Source organism: Pezoporus occidentalis, unplaced genomic scaffold (genome assembly GCF_034315485.1).
Source record: "Pezoporus occidentalis ecotype Australia unplaced genomic scaffold, CSIRO_AGI_Poc_V1 ctg58, whole genome shotgun sequence".
Taxonomy (NCBI): domain Eukaryota; kingdom Metazoa; phylum Chordata; class Aves; order Psittaciformes; family Psittacidae; genus Pezoporus; species Pezoporus occidentalis.
Window position 1 is genome coordinate 1,058,715 of NW_026915921.1, and position 24,949 is coordinate 1,083,663.

General features: G+C 49.7%; 1 protein-coding gene across 1 annotated transcript in view; it reads left to right on the forward strand.

The window, feature by feature from the left end:
* The first annotated feature begins 8,788 nt into the window (after window positions 1-8,788).
* NAT8L (N-acetyltransferase 8 like) overlaps window positions 8,789-24,949 on the forward strand; it is a 28,209-nt gene continuing 12,048 nt past the window's right edge. Inside the window, exons 1-2 of the mRNA XM_062638654.1 lie at window positions 8,789-9,420; window positions 10,669-10,833. Of these exons, the coding sequence (XP_062494638.1) occupies window positions 9,087-9,420; window positions 10,669-10,833 (499 nt within the window). The 5' untranslated portion in view covers window positions 8,789-9,086. The remainder of the gene's footprint in view (window positions 9,421-10,668; window positions 10,834-24,949) is intronic.

Genomic DNA, 24,949 nt, shown 5'->3' on the forward strand with positions numbered 1-24,949 from the left:
TCAGGCCTAATCCCTGGTCATTGTTAAACCTGGGAAATAATCACCAAAACCTAGGGGTTTATTTTGCTATGTTTTTTTCTCCCCCCCCGGAGCAGCAGACTGGCACGTAGAGCACTACCTTGTAAATGAGTAACCATTCCTTATGGAGGTATTTACAATAGAGGCACGTGAAGAAGTGCTGGTTGTTAGAAGGGTTTTGGTGAGATCACATGAAGCTGATGACTTCAAGACTTGCGTCTCTCTGTATGAGAGCACCAGGAGAGAGGATTGCATAGAAAACCTCTGTTGTGTCTCAGACAGGTATGGGAGGGGATGTAGAGTTTCCATACCATGCTGTTTCCTGCAGGCAGTAGGTTATGTGTGGTGCTTGTCCCAGAGGTGCACGGTAATAATCCCTTTCTGGCCCTTCACTATGTTTTCCATTGAGCATTGCCTCATTGTAAGAAAGTGTATGGCCAAGTTAGGGAAATTAAATCCCTGTGTGCCACCCGCACTCAAGCTCTGCATTGTAACACCCAGGGGATGTAAGCAGCCGAGCTGAGTGCCCAGACCCACATTAGGGCTGTGCAGGTTTCTCTGCCCCAAGGACCTGTGGCTATGAGCACCCTCCTATGCAAGCTGCAGTCCCTGGACCCCAAAAGCCAGAGCGAGCCCAGGAGAGGCAGCTCAGCAGTGCCATGGGATGCTGAGCAGGCAATGTGCCGGCTGGCCTCCTGCTCAGCCTGCAGCCTCACCCCAGCTCACCCTGCAGCAGGAAGGAGAAGAGGATCTCTTCCATTCCCCTTCTCTTTCCTACAGGACCCCTCACTTTGTACAGGACTTTTGCTCACCCATCTGCAGCGGAGGAGGAGGAGAGGAGCCCCAGGCGAGGTCCCTGCCGCCGGGGGGGCAGCGACAACGCGGTGTAGTACTCGGGAGGACCACTGGAGGTCTGCGTGCGTTTGCTTTCTCGCGTTCACAGTGCAGCGCTGCACAGAGCGGGATAAACCCCACTCGCATTCCCGAGTCACCCCCAGACCCCATGGGGCAGCTCTGCTCCCCTCTGAGCACCCCCGGGCTCCATAGTGGGGCAAGAATCCAACAAGACACGAGTACCAGATTAGCTCGTCTGGATCCTCTCCACCCAAGAGGCATCTCCTACGGCCAAAACGGCACAGAGGACATCCCCTCACTCTGTTTCTCAAGGAGCTTATTGCAGCTCTCCCAAGTTTGAGGTGAATTCACCCTCAGTACAGACCCGTATGAAGCTCCTGCCTTCAGGATGTGCAAACCTCCATCCTCTTCCTGGGATCACAGACAGGGCGATGCTGGGGTTGTTACAATAAGGCTGGTTTTGCCAGAGTTGCAGGTTCCTGCTTTCTGAAGACACTTGCTGTCATCCAGCTCCTGCAGCTCTGGTCCTGCACCTCTTACCGGTATCCCCATTGCTGCTTCTCTGGTCCCTGCTGCATCAGTTGCCCTGACTTTGTTTTTGACCAAGTTTAGACATGGCTGTGAGCCACAGGATGATGTCATGAGCGTGTGTTTGCACAGAGGTTTTCATTCCAGGAGGGTGCTCACCCCCTTTCCCAGCTCGACGGACAGACAGGTACAATAACGCCGGCACTGAGGATGCAGGATCACAGCAGTGGCTCAAGGGTGGCTCAGATCAGTTGTGTTTCATCCCAGTTTTACCCAGTCATGACTGCAGGATGACTTCTTCCCTGCCCTGGCCTCTGTAGGGTGCCAGGCTGCGCTCATTACTCCGGGCTGTGATGCCATTGGATATCACCACGCCTTTTGTGAATTCTCCCAGTGCAATGAATACAGCAGCTTCACCCCCATGGAAATGCCACTGGACCTTTTAAACTCCATGAGTTGTTAGGACTTCAGTTTTAAAGGAGATATGGCACAGCGTACCCCACTACCGTGCTTTAGATGTTTTAGGGCTGAAGGTCTCACCTGGCACATAGCCCTGTGTCTCTCCTTTCCTATGACCACACCATATACACCACCCTACTCTGCCTGGGAGCTTCAGGAGACAGTGGTGGACCTTACCATGAAGGGAGAGCAGGAAGCAGAGCTAAAGTAAGCAATAGCAGTCAGAGCCTTGCTGCCTGCTTGGTCAAACACAACCATAACATGTCATTTTATTAAGCGAGCTTTGGAAACCTGCTGCCATGTTACACATCCACAAACCACCCCCGAAATAGCCTTCATCTGAGGTTGGGCGAAAGACAACTGAAATTCAGCTGGGTGCTTGAGAGGGAGGAAAAGGCAGCACAGGCAAAACAGGAGCAGAGTGGGGCCAGAGGTACCGGATGTTTTCCTGGTGCATGAGGATGGGCTGGGGAGGAAGGAGGCACAAGAATGGTTTAGGGAAAATGATGGTCAGGTGCAGGAAAGGAGAAGCATTGCTGTTTTTCATAAGCATTGCAGCTTGGAAGAGCAAGGAGATACTAAATGATGGGCTTTTTCAAGTGGCAATGACAGAAAATGCAGATGGCTTTCCTAAAAATATGAACCCCACCATGTTTGCTTTATGAAGAAGAAATACAGTGCACTGGCCACGTTTCCAGCAAGGCTGAAGCAGCATACACATTGAAACCTGATGCAGGAGTCACAGCAGATTCCAGGATGACAGCTTTGTCTACCCCAGGAAAATGGGGACTGCCTCCAGCTCCCCCAAAACCCCTTTTAAGACCCCAGCTGATGATGCCCAACACCTTTCCTGATGCCCAGCACCTTTCCTAATGCCCAACTGGCCTCAAGGAGGATGCTGGGCTCAGTGATGGCTCTGTGGAGGAATGATGGGAAGAGTGATTTTAAGAACTTGAGGCCCCCCAGACAATGAAGGGGGGATCAAGCAGATTCCCCTGCCATAGGTTTTGCTTTTCCAGGAAGAGCCCATGTCTCTGCACCACCCAGATAGAGCATCCCCCAACCCCAGTGAGCAAAGGGAAGGGGACCTGGGGCCCACTCCCTGCAGCATCAGAGCCTGGAGGCATCACTGAGCAGGAAAACTGGAAATACCTGAAAATTTGCCTGAGCTCCTTGCTGAAAGGCATTATACAAGGAAAGGAAAATCCCAGCGTGGATCAGGTGCTGGAAAAACCAGTGTAAAATCAGCTCTGACATGAGGGCAGCCCGTACAGGGGATGAGATGACGATATACATTGCCTCTCCTGAGGCCACAGGCACGTTTCTGCTGGAGTCTGGGGCACTGGCTGGCCCTTGCAAGCAGTTACAGCGCAGTCTTGCAGGCCAAGCAGAAAATGGGACTTTCCTTTGCTTAGCAGCAGAACTAACTCCCAAATGTAGCCCCAAAACCCTCAAATAACCTTTTCACATCTTATCCTGCTTTATCATTGCAGAGCTCATCTTGGGCCAGGGTATTTGTCAGTTGTATTCTGAGGTTTTTCCACCTGTGGTTGGTTTGACATCTGATTTCCCTCTCCTTGCTGCAGAATGTCCTCATCTCTTTCTGCTGTAATTTTCTGCCTATTTTCCTCTTTTTATCTCCCCTGGGTCCTTTTCAAGCTCCTTCCCCCCTGCCTGCTATCAAGCTGCAGTGCCTGCCTTGTAGAGAGGTGAGATGCTACTCATCCAAGCCCCATCAGCTGCCTTAGAAGAGCATAGGGCTGCAGCCAAACCTTGCTGATCATCAGTTACAACAGTTGCTGTTACAAATGCCAGCAAAAGAGCTGTTGGTCAAAAGTACAGTCATTAACCTCATGTTCTTCTCTTCTTCCTTAGCAAAGATGGATACACATTGACAGAGTTGTTCATGACGCAGCAGATTTCGTAGTAGCGTTGCCCTGCTGACCCAAGCAGGTAGCCAAAATTTAGGTGGCTGGAGGTTATTTGCAGCAGGAGAAGGAACTGACTGTGGAGACAGGTATTTTTCCAAAGCAGTGTCGCTAATTTACAAAGAAAGTGCAAAGTCCTGCACTAAAACCCCCAAGAAATGAGCATTTCCTGGCTCACACCCTCTGTGTTATTCCCACGTGCATACAAGCTCTCAGGCCACACATAGTCCTGGTCCCTCCTTTACAACTCTGCACCAACCTCTCCTTGTTTGAAAGATGCTCTAGATAAATCTCCAAATACTTGCTGCATAGCTCAGATTTTAATGTTGCTGTGATCTACAGTGGGGTTTCATCACCATGGATGTTACTGTACATTAAACGCAAGTTCCCAAAATCCCCGTTCGGGAGAGGATGAAACCACACTGTTTGGGAAACATTTGTATTTTATTCACAACCCACAAAATTCTTTCAACCCAAAAAGAGTTGTGGGAAGAGATTCATCTTCAGTTATCCCCTAGGGAGTCTTCCACAGCTGAGCTAGTCACCCCGCACACCCTTTATAGACAAACCCAACTGCTTTTAGCACATGATTCACCCGATCTATTTCAGAGGTCCACATTGGGTTGGGAGGCTCCATGTTTCTCCCCTTTGCTGTGCCTGGAGCAGAGTGCAGCCAGCTCAGACACCAGGTCTATGCCTGTCAGCAGATCCCACCTCTGACCCCTGGTTGCCACTTCATGGAGTTTCACAGGTTGGAGATAATTCGGCACATCAGGTTTTATGTGACTTACTATTCATGGCACAGAGACAGCTAGGGAAGGATGGATCCTGCATCGCCACTGCAATGGGTCACGGTGCGTGGCAGGACTGGGGAAACCGGGATGCAAGTGTGGTTACTGCCAACCACTCGCATGGCACTGGTGCCGCAGTGATGGCTGCTGAGAGTATCAGTGAATCCAATGCCCTGGGGTCTGTGCCTCAGGAAAGTGGCCAGCAACAGGCTCTCAGCAGGAATAAGTGCCCCAAAGAGAAGCTGCTGCAGAGATGCTGTCAGAGGGAATGCAATGAGAGAAAATCTTGGGATGCTAATTAATCCCCCTTTAGGGAGATATTTATTAGGCAAATGCCTCACATTCATACGCACATCTGCAGTAGACAGAGAGGCTTTTACTTTCTTCCCAGCCCAAAAAGAGGGAGGATGGCTCCTGCAGCTGAACAACCGGTAGTGCCGGGGGAGCTCAGCCCACTCCGGGCATCCCAGGTCAAAAGTGTGGAAAAAACACTTGGAACGCCCAAGGTCCAGGTTGGAGGAGAACCTGGAGGTAGCTGAGAAGAGCTTTAAATATGGATACCTTCTTTCCCTGCTCACTGATGGAGACATTGCTAAGGGCAGGGTGGGAGCCACCACTGCCAGACAGTCTCATCCTGCTGGGATGAGCTGTTCTGGAATCACAGCATTAATATAACCTGGGGCAGCTTTTGCTGTCAACCAGATAATTGCTGAGGTTGATTGATACAGTCCCTGATGAGCAAAGGATTGTGGCTGCTTGTGGCTTTTGCAGAAGAAAGATAGAGCCAGCAGCACCTCTTTCCTTGCCCAGCAGACACTGAGCAGTGGGTCAGGGAGGTTTGCAGGGGACCTGTCTTGGCATTTCCTCACTCCTCAGGTGTGAGGATGCTCTGCAAGAGTAACTGCTCATCCCAAATTGTTTGCTTCATTTGCAGTTACACAGATCTCATTACTTCAAGAGTTACAGCAAAATCTAGTTGGAAGAAGATGTTTCAAGTCATTCAAAGCCCAGGGTTGGACAGAAACCCTAACATTTCAGACCGAGAACAGGGTATGAGCTTCCCACAGTGGTAATTCTGTTGTGTGTTTGCTGGGTGCCTCCTATAACCTGTAAAGGGAGTGACTCCCTCTGACCCAAGATAAGAGCTGCACTTTTGGTGAAGTTAAATAGTGATATTTCCAAGGCTTACCGTTTTGATGTGCTAATCCACAGCAAAGTCAGCCTGAAGCAGACTCAAACGTCCTCAGCCCCCAGAGCCACACAATCTGCCCTGGTTATCACAGGGCTTTTTCCCAGCTGTAGCAATGGATCAAACATTTATACAAGCTCCTTCTTTACACTGAGCACCGAGGGCTGGCATGACATTCGAACTCTGAACTGTCCATCTTAATTAAGCTAGTTCTATCCATGAGGTTCAGCGGTCGGTCATGGCATGTGGGAGATTTACCCTTAGGTCCCGGAGGAATAAGAGTAAACCCAAGAGCAAAATCCTCAGTGACTTGGGATGACAACTGTGTTCTTAATGACTGAAAGCTCCTGGCAGAGCAGTTGCCTTGCCAGCAAGCTGCTGTTAACAATATCCTTTTCATTCCAGGGCCCCAAATCTGCTGTCTGCGAACCTGACCGGCTTTTGCAATTGATTTTGGTGAGGTCCTTCATTTTCACTGACATTTGCTTCGGTCAGTCACAGCTGCCTGCTCCTCCTCCATCCCTCCTCCCCACCGTGCAGCACCCCCAGTGCCTCCTCGTCAAACCCCTTTACAGAGAGACATGGAATCTTGGCTTTGCAATAGGAAGGGCAAAGTTTGGCTTTCAGACAGCAAGGAAGGACTTGGGAAATCTGGTCCGGTGCCTGTGTCTTCTTTGAGCTACTGCATGATAGTGCATAAATCACTGCTCTCCTCTGGGCCTCGGCCCCCTCTCGGTGGCCAGGGATGACGGTACCCCCTTATCTTGGGGGAGCAGGCGATATTAATTACTGTTCATAAGATGCTCAAATGCAGCAGCATAAATAGTAAACAAGTATTTAGTGCCTTTCTAAAGATAGCTCATCTGCAAATGCTCAGGTCCATGGCCTGAGACTGGAATTGGGAGCTCCCCTGGCTGTTATATAAACCACAGTGGGGCTGGCTTTTCTTTTTTTTTTTTTAAGGAATGGGTTGATCTTATTACTGTAGCTCATTTCATAAGTAAGCAACACATCTGACTAGAAAGGATCAAACAAAAATAAATGCCTGCTTAACCCAGGCATATGGAAACTAGGCATTTTTTAATTATACTTTTGAAACAGCAACCTCCTATCTTTGGCCCAAAGCTTTCAGAATTCAAAGGCAAACACTGCCCTGATTTATTTTTTTTTTTGTCCTTCCCCCATCCACAGACTTTGCCTTTGTGCTGGTGAATGTGGGGATGCTAGGTCTCTCCCAGCCACAGGAGTCCAACTGATCCTTGTTGAGGTGATACGTGACAGGGGGATGCAGGGATGCTGTACGCTTCACCTCTTCCCATCTCCTTCCCCTGGCAGGCTCCCCTGTCGAGCCAGAGATACTCTTTTTGGCCAGCCCATCTACTGAGCAGCAAGGCTTTATAACCCTACATTCTGCTCTCCAGTTCAGCCAGTGGGAGCTGGGGGTTGCTCTGGCTGCAGTTGCAGACGATGCTCGTTAGAAATGGGAACTCTGCGGGCGCTTGAGCCTGCTGCTGGCGAGGCTGTTCGTGCGTGCCCGTCTGAGCAGCCTGGCAGAGCTGCAGCGTCTGACCACCAGCAGGTCCCACCGCCACCGGGGGAAGAGCTGTTCCCCAGGGACAGCGATGCGCGGGGTGCTGGCACCACTCCTCTGGGTGGGAAGGCTTCCAAGCCCTTACCTAATCCTTCCTCCTCTCCCATCCCTCTTATTCCTGAACAATTTCTCTAGTAGAAGAGTGAAGCAATGAAACCACAATGAAATCACCACAGTGAAATCAAGTTTTAGCTCGGAGTAAGACCCAGTCAGTGAGTGCATCTTCCCAAGGACCAAAAACCCCATGAGCTCCAGAGGCAGCAGGTCCGGCAGGGTGCCAGGGGCACGGCTGCACTCCTGATGGATCGGTGCACTTCCCAGGGGGTGCAGGAATGGAGCTTATAACGGGGTGCAGGAATGGCGCTTATAACGGGGTGCAGGAATGGCGCTTATAACGGGGTGCAGGAATGGAGCTTATAACGGGGTGCAGGAATGGCGCTTATAACGGGGTGCAGGAATGGAGCTTATAACGGGGTGCAGGAATGGCGCTTATAACGGGGTGCAGTTATATCCCTGCAGGGATACAACTCAAACAGGAGTGGATACAAGGGTGCCTCTTGGAAAAGGGGATGCCCCGGTGCACCTTGCAGGGCGAAGAGACACGGAACAAACTTTCGGGGGGGGGGGGGGGGGGGGGTGTGCACCTCGCAGGCGCAGCTGAACCGTTCAGGGGTGCACAGGAGAAGCTGAGGGGGTCGCACAGCCGCACCCCACAGCGGTGGCTGCCGCCTGAGGGGCGCACAGATGAAGCTCCCGGGGGACGCAGCTCGCAAGAAGGGGTCCGGCTCCCCGCGCCTCCGCCCCGTCCCTGCACCGGCCGCGCACAGCGCATGCCTCGGGCAGATGCCGGCCGGTTCCAACCGGGAGAGGCCGAAGCTTTTCGGGTCCTGCGAAGAGGAGGAGCCCGTCCTTCCTCCTCCTTGCGCATCCCCCCCCCCCCCCGAACCCCGGCTCTTCTCTCCGCCCCGCTCAGCGCCGTAGGCACAGAAGGAAAAGTTACAGACCGGGGGGAGCTGGTGCATGGGGAGGGGGATTTCTTTGGGCTGCCCCCCGCATCCCGCAGTATTCCCGGGGCCGGAGTGCCATTTCGCACCCCGCGGTGAATGACTCACCACGGAGCAGCCCCCGCCGCAGCCCGCCGCGACGCGGTGCGGTGCAAGGGATGCCCGGTACCCCCCCCCAACTCGCTGCTCCGCGCCCCGAGCAGCGCTGCGCACCCGCACCGACTGTTCCAGAAGCTGCCGGGTGCATGGTGCTTGCGCTGGGTATAAATACATAGACACAGGCACACACCGGTGGGGACGGGCAGCCGCGCTGCCGCCCCCCGCGCCGTAGTAATTTGCAAGGGGCGGTGCGGGGATGGCGATAGAGATAAGGGATGGGGATGGAGACGGGGAAGGGGAGGGGCCGCGTCCCGCCCCCCCCGATCACATGTCGACCCCGGGCAGCCAATGCGGGGGGCGCTAGGACCCCGGGGACCCTCGGCCCCCCCCGCACTATAAATGTCTCTCCAAAATGCAGCGGAGTTCCTTTCTCCCGTCCCGCCCGGCCGCGCCGCTCCGCGCCCCGCGCAGCCGCTGCCCGGCGGGTCTCCGTCCTGCTCCGCGCCCGCTCCTTCCCCCTCCCCTTTTCCTTTTTATTTGGTAATTTAATTGGTTTTAGTTAATTTTTTGCTATCCCCCCCCTTCCCGTTTTTCTCCTCCGCCCCCTCCCCGCGGCCGGTTTGCATGCATTGTCTGTCTCCCAAGATGGTTTGTGAGACCAAGATTGTGGCGGAAGATCATGAATCAATCCCGGGATCTAAAAAAGACACGATCATTGTTTCTTCCTCCCAAATGTGGCCCTCTTTGGCGGGCTCCCCTTCCACCCCTCCGCCAACCCTCAGCTCCCCAAAAGAGGATCCCAAGCGCGACAATGTCTATATCCGCGAATTCCATCCCTCCGAGCAGGAGGTGGTGCGCCGCATATTTTACGAGGGGATCATGGAGCGGATCCCCAACACGGCGTTCAGGGGGCTGAAGCAGCAGCCCCTCACCCAGCTGCTCTACGGACTGCTGGCCGGTGAGTACCTCATCCCTTTTGGGGAAGGGGGCCAAGGGGTTTTACCCCTCCGGGGTCTGCACAATGTGATCGGAGGGACGGGAGGAGCCGGGGGGGGGGGTGGGACACGGACCCGCAGCCCTGGGCTCTGCGGCGGAGCGGCCTGGGGAGCGCCGCAGCATCGTGCGGGGCGGCCGCGGAACCGCAGCGCTGCGGCGGGGGGGGGGTGGCTGCGCCGCTAGGGATGCGCGACCCTGCGCGGGGTTTGGGAAGCGGGGGAGTCGCTGCGTAAGTTGCGCGGGGCCGAGGGCAGAGCCGTCCTTCCAGTCATTCCAGGCCTGGAGAACGGCGGGTGGGATGCGAGGAGGGGTGCGGTGGAGGGGAGCGGAGGCGGGGGGGCGCCGCTTTCCGGTGTTGCCTGGAGACGGCGGTGCCCGCCGGCGGAGCCCCCCACAGTGTGATGAGGGGGTGACCCTTGCAGCGGGGCCGAGTCGGGGGGGGGGGGTGTCAGCTCCCAGAGCTGCATCCTCAGAACAGCACCTGCAAGGTGACCCCCACCCCGCATATAACTGCGCCCCGTGCTAATAATTAGCAGTGATGTGTCCCCCCCACGCCGCCTCCCAGAGCAAGCTTTGGGCTGGTTTCTCCTGCCCTTGGTGGTTACAGGCAGGTTGCACTCTCGTGCTTCAGCCTGGGGGGACGGCAGGGCCCTGTGCTGGAGGGGGTCCCCCCGCCAGAGCAAGCAATTGGGGTGCAGGAGGGCTCTGGGGGCAGGGGCCGTGCCGGGGGGAGCTGCCATCTCGTGGGCATCCGCAGAAGCCCCTCGGGTCTTCGACAGCACGCCGGCACAGAGGCGGTGCGATGGAAATAGTACTGCCGCAGTGACACACACATGGCTGCGGAGCGGCGTGCCCGCAGAGTGGCTTTTCCATCCCGGCCGGGGAGAGCAGAGCGGGGCTGGGGGCTCCCTGGTGTCCCCACCATTGTCTCACTGGGGAGGCTTGGTGGGATTCGCCGTGCTGTGGCGGCATCCTCCCCACCGGCTCACTCCAGAGACCCCATAAACTTCTCCGGGGTTATCTTGGTGTGTCCCTTAACATGATAATCTCGAGAGCCTGAACTGTGTGTGTACTGCAAATGTATGTTTTGTCTGTGCTTGTTTTCTTTTTGGTTTTTAATTTATTTTGTGTAATGAGTTTGTATTCCGAAATCAACACTACATTCTCTTTTCTGACAGGTATCGTTTATTTCTCTTCCTTATCTCCATAGTAATATGCTTTGTTGTGACCAAGTCCTTCCTGCTGACCTGCTGCTTGCCCATCTTTCTGATGGGCATGAGGTACTACTTCAGTAGAAAAGTTATCCTGCACTATCTCGATTGTGCGCTGCATACAGACATGTCCGATATTGAGCAATATTACATGAAACCACCAGGTGAGTACGAATTCCCAGAGGGAGCCTGCTCCCAGCCCTGCTCCTCCGGGAACATGGCTGCTCCGTGCTGCTGGTGCCTTTTCCTCCTGTCAGCAGCACTGAGCAAGCTCAAAAGTCGCCAGAATGCAGCTCTTTAGCCATATCAGGCGCACAGATACCTCTGCTTTTAGTTTAGGTTTTTGGGGTTGGTTTTTCCCCTTCTCCCTTCAAAGATGTCTAGTCATCCAAGGCAGCCTCCATCCATCCTGGAGCACAGTGCTCCGGGGTCCCACAGCCTGCCTGTGGGGACCAGGATGTAGGTGCTGGGGGATGCTGGGGCTGGGTGATGTGGTTTATTTACTGCAGCCTAGGTCCAACCCAGCCTTTACTTCTTGTGCTTGGTATTTCTTTGCTTCTTGCACTTGGTATTAGCTCTGAGAGTGGGAGGAGGGGATGATGAAACGCCTTTTAGCCCAAACACATAGAGGAACCTGTTTTAGTTATTGCGCCCATTTCCCTGTGTTATGCAAGAAGAGCATGTCTTAATGCAAGTGTTCTGGAAGAGGCACAGATCAGGTATGTAAAGGGATGCTGCCTGGGTTTGATATAATACACGTTCACCCGTTTATTAGATTTATGCATGTAATTAAAAGTATAGTATCCACTGATAATATTTGGCTGTTCAGCTGTAAAAGACCTCTTACATGATGATTTAAAAAAGAAAAAGGCCCTTTAGAACTTGTCAGGTGCTGTTTCCCTTCTTGTAGGCACACATCCATGTTGAGGACAAGAGCAAGGGGATGACTGGGCAGTCGCTTGGGGTTTGAGGTTTGGTGGTCACGTAGCACAAGGAGTGAGCTGGGAGAGCAAGGCAATGCCAGTATCCTGGTTAGTTCCATCTTCTCGGGGTACCTACTCTGTCATTTTTCCATGTAACCATGTTTTCACTGTGTCATTGCTGTTCCCTGTGTGCAGCTAACCTCGTCCTGAGCACTTCTAGAGGATTCTTGGGAAGCAATACTATAGCCACAAACTTCCCTTCACTTCTACAGTGCTCCTCCTGTAATGAAAATCCCTGAAGACTAGATGTGCTTGCTTTAGATTTCATTTCCCATCATAGTGCATATCTTGTACAGGTCTCGTCCCATCTTACACATGGGTTGTGTTTCATTTACAGCGCTTGTTCTTGGAAAAATTGATGTGTGACTTGTATTTAAAAGCCTCCGTTTAAGGTGGTGTCGCAAAGATGAAAGGTCTCCTAAGCAAAACATTTCCAAGCCTCTGAGGTTCAACAGTGTATTATGCTGGATAATGTAGCAGGGGACTCCAGTGGAGCAAGAACGTGTACTATGGAGTCGCTAGGTGTTTGAGCTGATTAGTGCTTGGGACTTGTGTGGTCACGATTCAGGGCATGGATCAAAGTGCTTCTATTTAAAACACTATATATATATATATATATATATATATATATATATATATATATATATATATAATAAAGGGTCTCGGAAGAAGAGCAATGCCCTCAATTTGTTTAGGGTCAGTAATGTAATCTGGTTCAGCGGTGTTGCCAGCATGTCTTTGAAGTGTTAACATTGCTTTTATTTGGTACCTAAAAGGGCTGATTTCAATTTTAGAGCAAACGTGTGGGCTTTAATTTTTGACAGAATTTAACTGTGTGTAATTAGGCTTCTGCCATGCCATAAAACACAGATTTATGGGGTTGGTGGTGCTTGTTTAAGGTTCTTGGTGTTAAGCAGGTTGGCTGGAGTCGTAATTAGATAAAGACCAAAGAGGCTTTGGGGAAGAGAAGGATGTCTGTGGGTCGGAACTGGTACTGCCAGTGATGTCTGTCCATGTACCGTGAAGCTGTGTGGTGCTATTTGGTGTAGCTGTGCACAAGGCATGAAGCCAGTGTTTTGCTCTTGCTTCCTCCCAAAATACAGTTGCTGGTTTCTTCCCTGTAAGACAGTAGTATAAATGCAGTTATCTTGGAACAGCCTGGAGTTCTGCGTGCTTCAGAGGCTGTCTGACTTGCATTGTCTGCCTGAGTGTATGGAGACAGGCAGTGATGTGCCATATCGGCACTGCCCATCCTGCCCAAAGGACAGAAAAATGACAATAAAACAACTTCCAGCCCCAAGTTTGTCTTTATTTGTCTAGTTTACAAATTAGCACACAGGCAGAAACGCGTGCAGTGGGAATGAGAAGGGCTCCTTGTCCTGTGTAATGCTCCAGCTCAGATATTAGTGAGAGCTTTCTCAATGAGGTGTTAGAGAAGAAATGGCCACAGCGAGGGTAATTTGGTGTGGGAACAGGGGCCCAGAGAGGCTAGAGATGGTCAGAGCTTGACTAGATGAGTTAAAATCTAGCCTGATGTAACTGCATCCCAGCCTGGCTTTGGCTGGGAGCACAGCAGGCAACTTTTTGCTCCTTCTGGAGAATCCTTCTTTACCTGCTTGAATGTTGTTTTTCCAACATGGAGAATAGAGGAAAGGAGCGTTTTTGGTGTGGTTTATGAATTCTTGTTTCTTAGGGTGATGAACACAAAGCTAAAACTGGGATGAGGTTTTAAGGTCTCAGATCTTGACGGTGGTTGTGGCTTTGCTGCGGTTTTGCTCTTAGCGTCTGTGGTACCTGGGTATGAAAACCTGTTTGCAGTGGGCTGCCTGAGGTACCCTGGGCTGGGTACCACTGTACAGAGCATCTATAACAAATAGCCCCTGGCAAGGCAGGCATCTACAGTGAGGGAACACTTTAAGTATTAGAAAGGATCATTCGTGGTGGTTTTGCCAAAGCACCTGCTAAAATTGTGGCTCAGCTTCAAAACCAAACCAAAAAGACCTGATTTGCAATGGGATACTGCAAGCACCCAGCTTAATGACGAGTGTTGAACAGTCCCATGAGTTACATCATATTACAGTGTTTCTGCAGTTTTCTGCTCCTCTGGCTTCCAAGTTATTGTTTTAAATTTCCTCCACTGGGCTTTGTATGAACTGAGAACTATGTGCTGACAGTGGTTCTGCACAAACACACCAGCCAAAATCTGTGCCTTTGTTTTCTCTTGCCCTCCTACACCTAAGCCAAGGATCTGGCAGAACATTTAGGCCAGCACTTGATTCTGAGCTTGTATGCAGCGGGGGTGACTTTTGAAAGGTATTGCTTGTGTTGAGTCCTGTGCAGGCATCTTAAACCAGGAGGTTGAATGGTTCAAACACCTCCCTGAGCTCTTTGTAAACTTGCGTTTTTCCATTTAAAATAGCACTTACAGGAATTTTCCTTTTTAGGCACGGGGTGGAGGAAAAGAAAGGAGGTGGATAATGGGCTTAATTGTCAACCAGAATAACTTGGGCTCTAGTAAACAGAGGAAAAAAGAAGGAATTAATTTTAAATAGAGCACTGCCTCTTGCATTTCTCTACGCAAATAAGAGGAGCACAGCTGGAGCTTCTTTTATGGTCTGATGAATTTGACGACTAATCAATTCCACAGTGTCTCTTCAAGCTTCTGTCCCTGTTAGCTGTGTTGTATATATATACTGCAGTGGCTGGTGGTGTGTTGGAGAGATTCTTGTGAGGCTGAGGGCTCTGCTGGAGGGTGATGGAAACCAGGACTCCTTCCCTCCGATGCAAACCTGATGCTCTCTGCAATGAGCAGGGACGGGGCTTTAGCTGATGAGCCAGCAGGTCTTTCTTTGTGGCTTGCAGTGTTATCTCTGCTGCCAGCTGTCCCAGCAGGGTCTGCTGAGGGGTGTGCACATGTGCTGTGTTCATGGTAGTGGGAGCTGGCCTTTCCCCATGGTTTTGGGCACTGGAGATTAGCTGAGTGATTGCATTGCCATGCTCAGTGCTACAGGGCAGGAGCGACAGGCAACGCAGCTGGGCAACCTGGAGCGCTGTGGCTGCAGGACCTGGTGGAGTCTTGAGGGCATCTGCCTTGGATAATGCAGCAGATGAAGCCCAAGTGTCTGCTGCAGGAGGTGTCAGGTCACATTAACCACAGCACGCTGAGAGCTGTGGTTTTCAGCAGTGCCTGCGCCTCTGCTCTCCTGCCTTCATCTAGGGCTGAGCAGAGCCTCCCTATCCTGCTACCTTTTGTCCCCTGGTACATGAGGGTGTGGATGAAGAGCCTGGGCTGAGATCCCAACCTCCCTGGGTGATAGGGCCCTAAGGCATTGTAGCATCAGCTATGAATGGAAAAGACCTTTAAGATCATCAAGTCCAACTGTTACCCCAGCACTGCCAAGTCCACCACTAACCCATGTCACTGGGAGGTGGCTATGGGGGATGGATCATGAGGGTTCAATTCCTGCTGCTCCTGGATGGCACATTCCTCAGCTGAGCCCGAAGGAGGGATGTCCTGCCCTTCTTGGCAGAGGCTTTGGGATCACATCCTTCTGCCAGAAGGATACCAGTTGAGGTGGGGCCAGAGCTGGGTTGTGAGGAGGTGATACCCTGTTTGCCCCTTGTTCTTTTTGAGGTGTACCTCGCCTTCAGTGAGACCTTTATCTGGTTTTAATTGTGCTTTTGGATCAGGCTGTTTGCAGCAGGTTTGACCCCAGAGGAGCTGAACTTAGTTTCCAGCTAACCCTGTTCACTGAGTGCCAGGCACTGGAGGCTGTGGGATGCACAGCAGTGAGGTTTGGGGTGCAGGGAAAATACAGGGGCCACCATGGGAGGAGATCCTCAGCATGGGATCTGTGGTTCCTCTGACATGCCCAGACTCTTTGCAAGCCTGGGGGGGGGGTTTCTCCCCACCACTGAACCCAGTTTCTCCACATTCTGGGTAATGCTCAAGCTACCAGATAAGCAGGAGCGCCGCTGCAGAGTGATAACATTGTTTGGAAAGAATAGAGCAGCAAAGAAAGGGCTTGGTTACCTGAGGCCGGGAGAGGGCTCAGGGCTGCTGCTTCCCAGTACAGGAATGTGTTTTTGGAGACCCCAGCCACACTCGCGGTGCCCAGAGGCAGCTGGAATCCGAAGCATCCCTATCTTCAGCATTTCTTGCTGGCTTATGCAGTGCCCTGACCTCATGTATCTGCCAAACCCCTGCGCTCGCCCTCGTGTATCATGGTTTTCGTGCGTGCCTCTCCTCATGCACGGTGTAGGGTGGTGAGAAGTTGGAGCCAGAAAGCCCAGGGGAGGGGCTGTGTCCTTATCTCCACCTCGGTGTCTCCCAGCTCTGCTCCACACCCCTGAGAACTGAGGTCAGGTCTTGTCCTCAGGCAGTGCAGGGTCTCTCCCTTGAGCAGTTCAGGTGCTGGCGTCTCTCTGCAATTCAATGAAGGTGCTTCAAGGGATGAGATCCTGCAGGGTTAGGATTAGAGACCGTTGGTATACTTACAGTGGGAGGTATTATGTCAGAAAGTATTTGAGGGGAACAGTGGGGGTACTGCACTTACGAGTGTTGCTTTTGAGTTTTGACTACTTAGCACTGGAGCTGCTGCCTGGTTTGGCATTTCTCATCTCCAGTGCAGTTTGTTGGGGAGCAATAGGAAAAACAGCTCATGTTTCCAAATGTTAGGGATATGCTTTATCCAGCATTAGTTTTATATTGGTTTTATTTGAATCATGTAAAATGTCTTTAAAGTTAGGTTGCCTCTCCCAAAACCCGCCTCCTCTGATACAACATGCACTCCATCACTCCTGACTGCCTCGGTTTGCTGCAGAGGAGCCTTGGCTTTTTGCATCTGGAGGCAGCCCCATCCTGCAAGCGCTTAGCAAGGGCACAGCGAGCACGGCACAGCCCTGCCAGGGCCAGAGCCAGAACACACCATGGCTCCTACGCTTCACCTCATGTTCCTAGAGCTGAGCGAGGGCTCCCCCCAGGGCCGGCAGCATGGGTGAGCTGGAGGCCACCCAACGCTGTACCCTTGTGGATAAGCACTGGGTGGATCTGGAGGGGATACAGCTGAGGTCCCCCATAGAATCATAGAATAGTTAGAGTTGGAAAGGACCTTAAGATCATTCAGTTCCAACCCCCTGCCATGGGCAGGGACACCTCACCCTAAACCATGTCACCCAAGGCTCTGTCCGACCTGGCCTTGAGCACTGTCAGGGATGGAGCATTTACCACTCCTTGGGTAAGAAGTGCCAGAAGTGCTGAGCCATGCAGGTCAGCTCTGCTCAACCTCACTGAGTGCTTTCAGGGTCCTTCTGCCCCACAAACTCTATTATTCAGGGTTTTTTCCACTTCTGGGGCTCAGGCAGTGCAGGGTAGAGCAGTGGTGCTGTCAGGCAAGGGCTGGCACGTGGGAAAGCTGCAGTTGTCTGATGAGCAGAGCAGCCTGTGGATGCAGGGCTATGTCATCCATGCATATGGTATGAGCGTGTTCATGGGTAAGCCACTGCAGCCTTCCCCCTCCTGTGTATTTATCACTGGAGTAGGAACATATGCACAAACCCATTCCTCAACGTGCGCAAGACAAAAATAGGTCTCCCACGAGTGCTGGCTTGGTCCCATGTCAAAATTAGATGAAAATAGATTTTATAGTAAGTTTTGAAGAGCAATACTTATTTTTTCTGCACACGTTGAAAAATTCTCTCCAAAGGTAGTCCCTAATTGACATGAGTGTCAGTTAAAGCAGCAGCATTTGAGTTGTATCCATCTGGGTGGGTTTGATGCTTCTGAACATAAGCTCTGCCTGCAGGTGTTTAAAAACCCCAGTACATGCAAGTGCTGTTCATTAATCTTCAATACAAGAAGTAATAAGTTGTGTAAATTGAACATCAGGAGTGTTACAGGCACAGTTAACTTCCCCAGACAAGCAAACACAAGCCATATGAACATGAAGGGGGCTGGAACATCAGATGCTTTGGGTTTTTTTTTCTGGCTTTGAGTATCCTTTTGAATGTTTTCTCTGTGTTGGGTGTTTCCTGGCGTGGTTGTGTGCAATTGCTTACGACTTAAAAGCATCTTCTCCACAAGTTTAAGTGCAAATTGATGATTACTCTTCTAAAGGGTTTTCAGTGGCTCCTCTTCCTTTTTTCTCTTTCTTAGGAATGGCCAAGATGAGAAGCCTGCTTAAGGTTTTCATAATTGCCTAAATTTAGGCTCCATGTCAGGTATGTGGCTTGTAGTAGGGGTTTTAAAAGTACAAGGCTTTGAGCCCCTCTTGGTGCTTGAGTTTTGGATGTGGGAACATGAACTGAAAAATCTTACTTCCAAGCACATTATTATATTTAGTATTACGTTTAGCCTCTTAGGATTATCTTAGAGTGTCTGTGGTCAGGTTGGCTCCTCCCAGTGTGCACAACCAGGGGCCTTAATACTTTGGAAATCATCATTAGTCATCGCTCTCTACCTTAAGACCTCTAAATATACTGCAAAAGCAGCTTTTAGGTAAAACCCTGAACGCACAGCCTGATTTTCAAGAGCAGCCGTTCCAAATGTGTCCACATTTCAGGGTGGGTTTCTGAAATGCCTTTTGTAGGCTTAAATCCTTATCCAGGCAGGTTATATTTAATTACCTGGGGTGGGAATGGCTGGTGGGGCTTGAGGTGGCTGCAAGCCCTGTGTGGGCTCTGGAGGCTCTCAGTGTCATTTACTGGTGTATTTCAGAGCACATGCTTTTATTCTGATCATGCAGTGCTGGGGATCTGTTATAAATCATCACATGCTTGATGCTGCTCCTTCCAGACTAAAGCAAAAAGAGACTTTGTGTGTGTTGCTGGTATCCGGTTCTGTGAGCAGCTAAGGGATGCACAGGTCTTTGTAGCTTTCTGCATTAGCGAAACAGGAAGTCCAAAGTGTATTTTTAGGGTTTTTCTTTTCCTTTCATATTTTCCCCCTTGTAGGAAGCTGAGGAATGTTTTCTTTTTCCTGTAAGGTGGTTAATGAAAGCGGTCTTTAAGGCAACCCAAAGAGAGCAGGGTGCCGTACCTAGTTTACATTTACAAATCTACTATTCTAACCCAAATAATAAGGTTGGTTGGTTGGTTATTTAGCTTTTGGGTTTTTGGAATCACCAAGAAGCCTCATGCTTTTTACTAAGGGTGCATCAACAATTAGTTCATAGTGGCCTGGTTGGAGCCAGGTACAAGCTGAGGTATCTCTTACAGATGGCTTTGAGCCATTTGTTCAAGTCATCTATTGACCCGTTGGACCCCAGCAATCAATGAACTTTTTATGCAAGCACCTAGGGTATCATTTGTTGTCTTCTGTAACTGTTTGACAAGTGCTTCTTTCAAGAAGTGAAAACTGTTTCTTACAGTCTAACTCTAAAATGTAGACCCAGGACTCCCATGGTTTTAGTGCCAAGCCGTGATTCTGCGTTAAAAGTGGGATTCCTGCGAGTGAAAGGAGGCTTTTCAAAATAGGTACCCAGAAATACATATAACAGGAATATTTTTAAGTGCCTACATGAAATATTACTATTTAAAATTGGATTTGCAACAGTGTAAATGCTGATAGAAGAATGCAAGGCATTAGTGGCACATTAGCACGTGCTGCTTGAAATGATAACTTACAGCTAATATTGGTCACTGAAACTTTGTGTGCTGCTTCTAGGATTTATCCAAGTGGCAGAACTGAAAAATGCAGGGTTTTATGAGAAAAGGATTTTTCAGTTCAGGAACTGGAAAATGAAAGGGAAGATGGTTTTAATCCAAATTAAGTTGATTTACTGCTCATTCTGTGTGTTTTCACCATGAAGAAGCAAAAACCTCTGTGTAGTGGTGAATGTAATACTTTTTTAGCCTGAAACAAAGCTGTTGGTTCTATTACAGGCTTCCTCAAGAAGCAAAGCTCAGACCCAAGTATTTATTTAAGATAACTGATTACGGTAGAGCCTTGATAGGATGTCCCCTGCCATCTGGGTAGGACCAAGCTGTGTGCTGGCAGAAAATCATAGGATGATTTGGGTTGGAAAGGACCTTAAGATCATCCAGTTCCAACCCCTTGGATGGAACATCCTCGGGGGGATGCTGTGCCGTGTGCAGGATTAGTGCCAGCCTGGCTTCCCTCTCCATCATCTTTCCCAGCAGAAGATATTGGTGAATTCAGGACTAATGTGTAAATTGTTTGGAGTTGACAAAACCTGCATTTTTAAGCTATTTGCCCAGATTTATCCTCGATCACTAGTAATTGCTATACAAGCTGCTCCCACCGTCTCTTGCCAATGTGCTTGAATCCTGACTTGGAAACCGAGGTGCAAGTTTGTTTGCTTTGTACGGTTGCAGCTCTTGGTCTCTGTGCTAAGGCTGCTAATTGAAATGGGGGTTGATGGACCAGCTGTCTGGCTGTGAATGGCTTCTCAGTGCACCTCCCAGACAACACTCATTTAAACAGCTATCAGCTAATAACATCTATTGGGGGTCAATAGTAGTTCCTTGAGTTCTTTCTTTCCCATTTTATCCCCCTCTTTCCTCCCCTGCTACAGCAGTTCTCTATCTCACTTGTCCAGTTTTGTGTCAAACAGCAATATATGCTGGTTTTTATCCTCTGAATACTGCTTGGCTCTCTTGTCCATTCCTGTGTTGAATTCTCTGGTGGGTTTGGTCTGGTTCTTGCTCCATTCATCACTTCTGGCATTTCCCAGCAGTGATGGTCCCACACCCAGCATCCCTCTTTGTATCTCTCTGATCTTCCCCTTCCTCCTGTTACACTTTAAGTCCCTGTTGCTTTGCTTAATCTCATTGTGTAAGTACTTTCATCTTCTCAGTTTGCCATTCAGATATTGTGCATGGGGAGCACAATGGAATAGAGCACAATATTTTCTTTTTGGTAGAGTACTTGGAATAACAAAGATGAGAAAATAAATAGAAGGCAGCAGCACGAGGATATTGTGTCTGCTGAGCTGAAGAGAGTGCGTCAGTGCAGTGCACAAACCCACGTGTCGGTGGTGGTGGGGAAGGAACATTCTGCCCAAAGGCAAATGAGCTGCAACAACCGTGTTTCTTACACCTTCCTTAGAGCATCTGACCCACGTCGCCCCTACGTGTACAGCTATTTGATCTTTTCAGCTATGATTTTTTATTACAAACCCCATTCTTCCCATTTTAATAGGATACATAAAATCATTGCTGCAGTCAGTACAGCAAAAAACCCCCACATTTCATTTGCTGAGATCAGGGCTTTTTTGTTCTTTTTTTGGAGGTGCCAAATCTGTTCATCCTCCTTGGAACTAGATAACAGCATCAGAAGCACTGTGTAACACTTCTCGTGGGAATCCAGGGAAGACCTAAATCTGTAGTTCTTTCAATTTAAAATAATGTTAAATAGTGGAACTGCAAAGAGAAGCTTTTGCAAATACCCTGGTTTGGAGCACCTGCCATTTGTAAGCAATTTTGGATGATGGTTGGCTAGAGACAGAGCAGCAAAAGCATGGCAGATACATGGCTGCTGTCTGCTCAACAGCAGCGAGCATCTTGGTGAAGTCCTCATTATTGGAATTACGTCGCTGGTGGTGGGATTTGTTCAAGAGAGGAAGCGAGGAGGGGAGTTACTGGATGAAAGGGATGCTGATGAGAGATGCTTTAAAACTCCAAACTGTGTAAAAGGGGTATTTGTAAAACACCTTTTCAGTCTTTTGCTGCCTGTGAAGTCAATTAGATTCACTTAATGGCTGTGAAAATACACGTCTGGTGTGATTTCAGATCCTGCAGATGTTTAGGGGATAGCATCAAGATGTGCCTCTTGGGCAGATTTTCATTTGGGAATAAGCCATGGTCAGGTTTTACGGGGGGGGGGGAGGGTTTGTCGAGCCATCAGCAGTCTGAAAAGCATCAAAGTGTCTGCAGGGATTCTTGGAGTGGGAATGTTTTTCATGGATAATGCAAGCAGCTAAAGAGGATTTAAGTTAAATTAAAAAATAACCAAAGAATCCCCCCCAAAACCCAAACAGCACCCACCCACATACACATACACACACTGCATTGACACAGGCTGAACTCTGGGACAGTTTGGCTTAAAGATTCACTGGAGCATTTGCTTTAACTTAATCGTGGGCTTAAATCCCTTGTCTTTTGTTGGGAGTTCAGCACAGGGGCATCCTTCAGTTACGCGTGCAAGTGCTCTTTTGGCATTTACAGGAGACCTGTGACATAGATAGGGCATGCAGTGATGGAGTAAACCTTGCGTTTGCTGTGTGTGCTCCCAGCTTCCTGCAAGGGGAATTTAGGATGGTTTAGGGAAAACTGGTGCATCAGAAGGAGGAGTTGCAGCTGTGAACCTGCTTTTAGTTTACTCATTCTGCCATGTTTTAGCATCGGTTATGGGGGTTTAGCGTTGTTTAGTGTTGTCTTTGTAGTGAGGAAGATCCAATGGTTCCTGAAAATACTGCACTCCTACCCAGGTTTGCATCTCCCCTGGCTGGTTGCTCTAGGTGCCGTTCGTGTTTGTAAGTTGATCCCCTTTGCACAGATGCGTGGTGAATAAGCATGGAAGTGTCTGCTTTCACTGGCTCTGAGCAAGCCTCATTCATTTCCCACGTGTCTTCCAATGGAATGAGAAACAGCCCCTTACCTACGCACTGATTTATTTTGCAGACCTCTTCTAAATCCCTGGCTCTTGTGTCTGGTTTTGGGGCTGGGGCTCTAAGGAGCCCCACTCATGTGGATGTGGAGGCTTAAGGTGGTGATAGACGGTCATCAAAGGAGATGTGGGAATAAACAAATCAGGCTTTTGTGGGATGTCGGGGCCATGGTAGTCTGGACACAGGGCAAAGGGTTATCTTTTCTTCTTCTTTAATTTTTAATTTAATGTGGAGATTTATGTAGATGTTATTCTCATTTTCTGTTAATGCATCATCTACACCAGGTCCATTGTCTGTGCCCAGCCTGACATACATTTATGCATCTAGACTTTTCTTACACTGCCACATTAAAGCACTAGTTTCAGTCTGGAGCTGTGTAGTTCAGTAGAATCACACCCAAGGCACATTGGCCTTCCTGCACTAGAGGAGGGATGAAGAAACATGTTGGCTTTAACAACAGTGAGCATCCAGGTGTGTGTTTTTCTATACCATGGTGGTGCTCTGGCTTTACATGAGGCATTACCATGGGTTTGCTGAGAGTTAAAGGTTGATGTGTGGTGATGGAGGCTCACACTGCGCAGGACATCGGGCTGGGACTGCAGTGTGCTGGGTGTAAGTACTGAGGCTTTGTAGAGGAAAGGTGTTAGCTTACAGTGGGAGCCTGTGGTGGGATGGCCATAGGGAGGTGGACAGCACGGTGGGATGGGAACATAGTGGTACCCCCTGATTCTACTGGACCATTGGAATCACCATGCACTGTATCCGTTGGTTGAGGGTTGGGTCGGAGATGTGGGAAGGTGCCTGCAGCTGTCAGTGGGTCTGGTTCAGCCCCACAGCAGTGCAATGACACTTCTCAGGGTCTGGGCCTGTGTGATCAAATGAGTGCCTCCTTCCCTGCTCTTCTAGAAGAGGATGGGCTGGTTGGTGTTGTGTAGGGTTAAAGTTACTGATGGAGGAAGACCTCTGGTGTTTGAAGGAGTATTTGAGGGGTTAAAAGCACTCAGGAAATACTTGGAAGGCTTGCTTCCAGAGAGTTTTGCTAGTTATTTATTCACTTATTTATATGGGTTTGGGGTTGCATTTGCTATAAAACGAAGCCTTCGTCCTGTCACTACCTCTAGCCACGGATGTCAGAAGTGCATGACAAACCCCCTTTCCAAGGAAAAGGCTTTGTTTCTTGGCATGCTGCAGGTAGAAATTGCTTTTATTTTTCCCACCACCTTCCATGCCATGATGTGTCTGCAGGAATGCTGTGCTGCCTCGATGGCAGCAGGGCAAGGAGGCTGTGAGTTTGGCTGCTTGACCCAAGCCTGATCCTCCTTACCAGCTTTATTATAATTTCAGATCCCCTGTTTAGTCATCTATTCCTTTCCCAGAGTTTAGGGGAATGGGTTTGGCCCTCTGCTTGGATGGCTCATACTAACAGGTCAGACAGGATTGGTCCCAGTGAGAAGTGTGATTGAGCTGTGCTTCAGTGCCACCCTTGCTCTTACAATGGATTTTGGGGGCTTATCTTGGTGTGGCAGATGGTGACTATTCACATGCTGTGATATGATGGGGTGGGTTGGTCCCAGCTGATTACAACTGGCATCCTTGTTGGGTGCCTGAGCTCTGGGAAGGGTATGTGTGCAGCACCCTTTCAAGTTGCTGAATGTGCTAGAAATAGGATTTTTTTATGGCTTGCAATAGACTTGAGGTGATCAAGCCATGTACATTTGACCTCAGCCTGTAGTTTGTACCAAATACATGCCTGAACCTTTTCTGTTGTCTTCCTTCCATATTAAATAGTGAATTCTTCACTGTGATTTCAGGGAAAATATAACTCCTTGTGACTGCTGTTTCTCTGCTGTAGATTATTCATACAGTGGAAAGTTAGAGGTTGGGGAGGGTTAGTTCACTGTGTTAGCAACAAGGTAGGATTCTTGTGAAACCCAAGTCATCTGCAGAAAGAAAGGCTTTGAGCACAGCAGAGTTGTATTTATTGGTGCTAGGAGACAGCCATGGTAGCTTCTCTTTGCCATGCAGTGTTTGGTGAAATGCAGTCCCTGTCCCCCAGTTCCTGGCATGGCCCAGTAAGGAGCACAGAGGAGCTGCCCTGGGGTCTGAGGCTTTCCTGGTCAGTGTTTCTGCACCATAAATACTGTTCATTGTTGCTCATCGTTGTTGCTCATTGGCTGCTGTGGTAGCAATCCTCATTCAGAGGCTTCTGAGGGCAGAGAGAATGTGCTAAGGGTGGAAAGACCCCATGTTCAGAAGCACTGAAGCATGTTGTACAGCATATTTTAGCTGAATACATGCATCTTCTACATGACCTACAATTGTATGTTGTGCCTTGCCCTTTTCACTCACTTCCCTACTTTACAGACATAGATTTGGGTGGTTTTGCAGAAGCAGTCAGCATCTGTACCAGCACCTGAGGAGCACCATCCCATGAGTTGGGGTTATATGCTGGTTACCTGACAGGCATTCCTGTTCCCAGCACTGCTGTCCTTGATGTCCTAAAAGTAATGTAAGCAACGTAGTCCTGTTTTGGGGTGTGCTTTGTTGTGGGGTTTTCTTCTCTTGTTGTTTGTCAGGGTTTATTTGTCTGTCGTGTTTAAATACACGAATGTTTCTAGTCTCTCCCTTTTCAGTATAGGTAGGTGCCCTGGCTGTAACGTAGGGGAAAG